Source organism: Pomacea canaliculata, linkage group LG14 (assembly GCF_003073045.1).
Source record: "Pomacea canaliculata isolate SZHN2017 linkage group LG14, ASM307304v1, whole genome shotgun sequence".
NCBI classification, from domain to species: Eukaryota; Metazoa; Mollusca; class Gastropoda; order Architaenioglossa; family Ampullariidae; genus Pomacea; species Pomacea canaliculata.
The window spans coordinates 16738399-16744398 of NC_037603.1; the positions used below are offsets into that span (position 1 = coordinate 16738399).

At 36.8% G+C, this 6000-nt stretch overlaps 1 protein-coding gene across 1 annotated transcript in view; it reads left to right on the plus strand.

Annotated features, from left to right (window-relative positions):
* Positions 1-6000, plus strand: part of LOC112555407 (importin subunit alpha-4-like) — a 37802-nt gene extending 31802 nt beyond the window's left edge. The window contains exon 14 of the mRNA XM_025223787.1: positions 814-6000. Coding sequence (XP_025079572.1) covers positions 814-906 — 93 coding nt within the window. The 3' untranslated portion in view covers positions 907-6000. The remainder of the gene's footprint in view (positions 1-813) is intronic.

Genomic DNA, 6000 nt, shown 5'->3' on the forward strand with positions numbered 1-6000 from the left:
AATGAATCTTTACCCTTGAATTGGTTCCATAATGAAAACCTGAGCAAATTTCCCTCATTTTTTTGTGATGATTATAAACACAGCTTACAAAAATATGTCTTACACTTCAGCTAGTGACTATGACATTATATCCCGCTGCCCTCACTGGGCTAGGGAGGTCAGCGATGTACAGTTTTGGCTGATACTGATTATCTGGTTACCAACTCTTTTATGCTTTGTAAATGCATAGAATGCATTATTTCATAAATCTGATGTATTTTTTATTTAGCATTCGCAATGTCTAATTGAAATATAATCCACTTTTATGATTTGAATTTAGTCGCACTTTAAGCCTCATGATATCAAGACTGAAAACATGAACCTGTAAGAATTTGAGATGTCACATGAACCATGTATCTCCCCATGTATTATAATAATATTTACTTTTTTCCCACACTGGTATGTCACACACAATTTTTCTAGTTCTTATAAATAAAAACTTGAATATGAAAACTGCACATATTGATTTTTCAAAACAACAAAAGCAGAGTTTCATCCTGTTGGTTGCTTTAAGGGGACAGAATTTTTGTATACAAATTATTTTGAGAGTTAAATTTTTTAAGCACTATTCAAAAAGCTAGATTGCAAGCTTGGGAAATAAAATTATTTTAGCCTATAGGAGTTAATGTTTATTAGTCAATACAGCAAAATTGGGAAATGAATATGGTTTGTGATGTTAAATGTAACGTGAAATAGGAGTTATTTTCTTGTGTTATGACAAGCAATACCAGTTTTCAATGCACATAAATGACGGACATCTTGCATACTTTACAGCAAGAGGAGGAAGCACTTTTGCCGCAGACTTCTTCAGAGGGCTACCAGTTTGACCCACAAGGACAGATTCCATCAGAAGGCTTCAAGTTTTGACATCTGCCTTTGGTCATAATACTGTCCCATTAGTAGCAGAAGAAAGAAGTAAGTGAACGTTAACAAGAGCACTGGCCTGGATTGGAGCAACTCAGGTGTATGGCAGTCTGCTAAGTAATATGGGATTGTTATAGGCAACCTGTGCTTGCTGCTCTGCATACATTCACACCTGCATGAAAAAGATGAAACTCACCTGTTTCATTGCTCATGAGTTGAGCTTGAGCTCTCGAGTTTTTAATTCTGAATTATTTTTTTTAAACATGGTGTTTAATTGCATTGGGCCAAACTTTCACGCTGGCAGAGGTACCATAATCGTCAGACCCATCACACATCGCTGGTGCCAACCAAACCACTCCTTCAGTGAGAGACTTAGTGGATGTTTCTGATCCACAGAATGTCATCTTTACTATGCTTGTTCATTGCTGGATTACTTTTATACTGCTAAAATGGTGTTGGAACTGGTTCATGCAAAAAATGATTTCATGCAATGTGAGACACCCACCCTGAATTTTGAAGAAGAAAAACTGCATATGTGACTTTTAAAAGCTGTCTGAAATACTTGTGGTATTTTAAGCAGGCATCCGTATAGTGCCAGATGCCAGCTAATCTTGTCATAGTAATTGACAACAGCATTTCTTGACCATATGGCAAGTGATGTATTGATACTGCATGTGGTTCCATTGGCGCTTGCATTACTCTCTGAGAGGTCAGAAGACAGAAGGTGTGCTTTTAAAGACCTGAATGTGCATGATGGATTATAATTCCTGCTTCCAGGTCTGATATATAATCCTAAAACAGCTACAGCAGCCACTGATTTGACATCTGCCATATCCTGGGATGTGAGAAGATTATCCAGTTACTGCAGTTTTGGGCTTTTTGTTTGATGACAGAGTTGGTAGCCAAAATTTATTTAACATTCACCTGCTGTGTGCACTTGCCTGCAGTACATCTGTTGTTTTTCAGTGGCTAGCTCTTGCATTGTCTTGGTAAGTGTAGTTTCCTTCCTTGAATCATTATGTAACGATTAGATTGTGCAAGCCTGCAAGTCACATTGTTGTTTTAGATTTAAATTGATTCTGTTACAATCAACACCACATTTGCGCTTAGGATTTATTTTTGTACTGGCATGTACTTTAAACTGGTTTTACTTCAGGGACAGTAAGCAGACCCAGAATATGCACTGTATGTTGTACAGTGGCTTGTACAAGACCAGAAATATGTGACGTGATGATTATTCCCCACGGAAATTGTTAGATAGGTTGGCACATCTTTATTTCAAATGCCACCCAATCAGCTATAAATAGCTTGTGAAATACCTAAACCTAAGGCAGAAAAGGTTGAGTACTGATTTATACAGTAATCATTACATTTGTGACATTAGTCATAGGATCAGTGTTCTTGTGTTTAGACCAGGAAATTAGATTGATTCAACTACATGTTGATGGGATATGGTGGGCAAGATACTTGTATATAACTGGTTTTGTAAATGATACAGATGGAAAGGATTTGTGTATAATGGTAAACTGCTTAGAAAATTATGCACAGAAAAATTGCATTAAAAAGATTTCACATCAGGAAAGAGTTATGATTCCTCTATTCATTGTTAAAAAGCATTTTAAATGTAGATCTCCCTAAGCTTGGTTATCATTTAAGCATTATCTTACTGCACCTTTGTCAGTTGCTGCTGTAAGGCACAATATTGTCAGCCACGAAAACTTCAAAAAGATTGTTTTATTTGGAACACTTGCAGAAATTTTTAAATGTCTGCTGTTCATTCAAAAGTATCTTCAGCTGTGGTCTGTTTGTGATCAAGCACATAGGCACGTCTTAAGGCTTGTGAATGTTTCAACAAACTGCAGGACATCAGATCGTGTGTAAGAAGGTCTATAATGTGTGCTGGGAATCAGTTTTAAGGGGTTTTACTTCCTGTGACGATTTTTCTTACATCCTTTTTCCTGTATCATCTGTTAAGAGTAAGTCCTGGTTTATAAAGTGTGCAAGAGAGTGAGTGCATGCATACATTAAGGACTAAACTACCTGTCAACACATGCTGGAGCATTTCTGAACAGCTATTTTTAGTATCAGTATTTAACACTTCACAACTTTACCTGCCTTAGTTTGTAGTGTTACGTGTCACTATGTTGAATCTTACAGCAGATGTTTAGTGGAACAGATTTTTTCCATGAATGCCTACAAATTTTTGTATATGTGGTGTTCTTTTCATGTTCTGGTCCTTTTTGCAGCAGACTAAGATGGTTTAGCAGTTGCCCCCATCAGCCATTAAAGGGCTTCTTCACTCCATTTTAATGCTGTTGTTTCTAATGCAGACTTGGTGGTGGTAAGCACTGGGCCCTAACCAAAGTTACAGAGCTTACTAATAATGACTGAACAGCAACATTCCATTTGATTTGCTCTGAAGATAAGTAAAAGAGTGGGTTCTTTGTAAGTTGGTAGTAATAAACTGTATGAGCTTTTCACACTTCTTTGGTCCAAATGCTATCATGTAATAGAAACTTTAAAAAAAATAGTTTTTTGTCTCATAAGAATTGGTAAAAGATGGTGAGGGTGTAAGAGGGTTGGGGTGTAAGAGGTCCCTAAAATCTACTTAAAAAAAGCTTTCAATTTAATTACGTTTTCCATGTCTGAGATGGAATATCATTTTTTTTAATCTGCTTTCATCATTTTTTAACAATTATAAAAAAAGCAATACATAATGGATTGCCATTTCCCCTCTCTCTCCACCCAGTCTTTGTCCAGTTATATGACTGGGGCTTCGAATCATAATTTTTTTACTTGAAACAGTATCATAAAACATGTGACTTACTAGCTTGCTTTAATTTAAACTAGTATGAAGAACAGCTTACGATTTGTTTCAAAGCTGAGGAAGTTTGCATCTGCAGGTGCGAACTGTATAGGACGAATTAAAATCTTTTGAATTTGGAAACATCATCAAAACTATTTTCTTGCATTATTTTGCTGGTCTGCTTTATAACCATTTCTTAAGTGTTTTTTAGCATTTACTGTAGTAAATAGGTGGGATATGCATTACCAGTAGAAATATCCTTTTAAATGGCTTCACATTGAGTTGTAAACAATTCAATAGGTTGTGCAATTCAATAGGTTATTTTTTTCTGTCACCTTAAAAAATTTCACAGCTTGTGGTGGTTTGTTCTTTACAGATAATAGAAAAAGTTATTTGTAATACAGGAATGCAGGAAGCAATCATACTTATAGGTTAACATTTTATTTCTATAATTAACAGTTAATGCTTAGACCTTGACATTTATAGTGTGCATGTTAGAAAAGCACAGTTTAGCTGTTTTAAATCTTGCTGTATAGAATGTTTTACCATCAGAGGTAAATGGGCATGTTTCTCACTCATCTGGAAATTGCAGTCACTAGAAACTTCTATATGCCTTTTAGTCTGGATGTCAACCCTAAAACAGTTGTCCTCTAAGATAAGAAGGGAGTATTCAGAAATAAAAAGAGAAAAATTTACTAGTAGATTTCACTTCAAGCTAATTGCCATCAGTGTTGTCATATTTGTAAGGTAAATACACTTGAGAAACAAGCTTCAGCTGTGCTAGTAGCTATTTAAGGGTTTATGTGAAGCACACATGCAGGTATTATTCTTCAGCAGAGTACAGGCCTGGCCAGGAAATGGCTTGTGCAAGTCATATGAATGTAATTTGCATAATGGTAGAGGGGGTGTAAAAAAAAAAATTGAAAGTGAAGGCTAGGTCTTGCGTATACACACACACATTTAGTATGTCAGCTTCTTGACTTTTTTTTTTTTTTTTTTGGCTGTTGCCTAATTTGTTTTGATTTATAGGATAAATGGAAGTTGATTCGGAACAGGTCATGTGGGCCATTTCAAGGCATGGCAAGGGAAATGGGGGGAGGGGTTGTCATTGAACAATGACTGTGGTCATTAGCAGTGATCTAAATATACAACTACGAAAATTTTACTAGGAATTTTCCATGGTTAAATTTATATTTTAAAGTCAATAGCAAAATAGCTTGCTGATTTTTCAGAACCTTATTGTAGATAAAATTATTACAGTGGAAAGATATAGTGAACATTCAAAAGCAGCTGCAGCTTTGCCTTGTCATCTTCCTCCTCTTATCGTTTTTTCCGTTATGTAATGTATCCACAAAGCTGGCATCTTCATTTCTTGACCCTTGCTGTACATGTTGCCAGTTGTGCCTTTTCTCTCCCTCAAACTTCAGCCTGCAAAGGGATAGGTGGTGATGGTGTGTTGATCACAATGTAGACCTAACTGCAGGGTAGAAAGCGATCATGTTGATCCAGCTGGAGGCTTAACACTACAGGCTACAAGCTTCATTCAAGTTGTGTGGGCAGTAGGAAGTGAGGGAGCAAGGACCAGGTGGAGTTGTGTTCAGGGCTTTGTTTCTTCCTGCAAGAGCACATTGCAAACAGCAGCAAGTAGCATTCTAATGCTGTTGAAAATTTTGCTATCAATTTCTTTGCTTAAATAACTGCTGCGCTAGTGTACTACCAGGCTTGAAACATACCTTTAACCCTTTATGTTGCCAACTTGGTCTTGCCAAAAATATGTAGGTGGAGGAAGGTCAGGTAATGAGGTATTCTGTACATCATGGAAGCATGAAATTGTGGCTGCTATAACCTGAATGTTACCAGTGAAAATAATCATTGCCTTGAAATGGCCCATTCGCTGGAGTGAGCACTTGTGTATGCATGCCCTATAGTGTTGATAAACTACAGGTACGCCAGCTACACTTAGTTTGTACATAAAGCTATTGGATGTGGAGGTTATTCCAACATGGCATTTATATTGATGCAATTATATGGAGTGGCGCTTGGAGTGGGGATTAGAATAATGTTCCAGTGTGCCAGACCTCAGTGGTGTGGTACTGCATCCCAGTTTAACCTGTGATTTGTGCAGTTTTTATGTTTGAGTAACCTCCACTTAACTGCATTGCTTATTTTGCAGTAAAATGAATTAAGCATTCATTGCATCTTTTCCTCTGACAATGCCTGGCTGCTGTGCGTTTGTCGCACAGCCATTGACTCTATACCTGTTCTCATAAATAATAAAATGGTGAAAATAA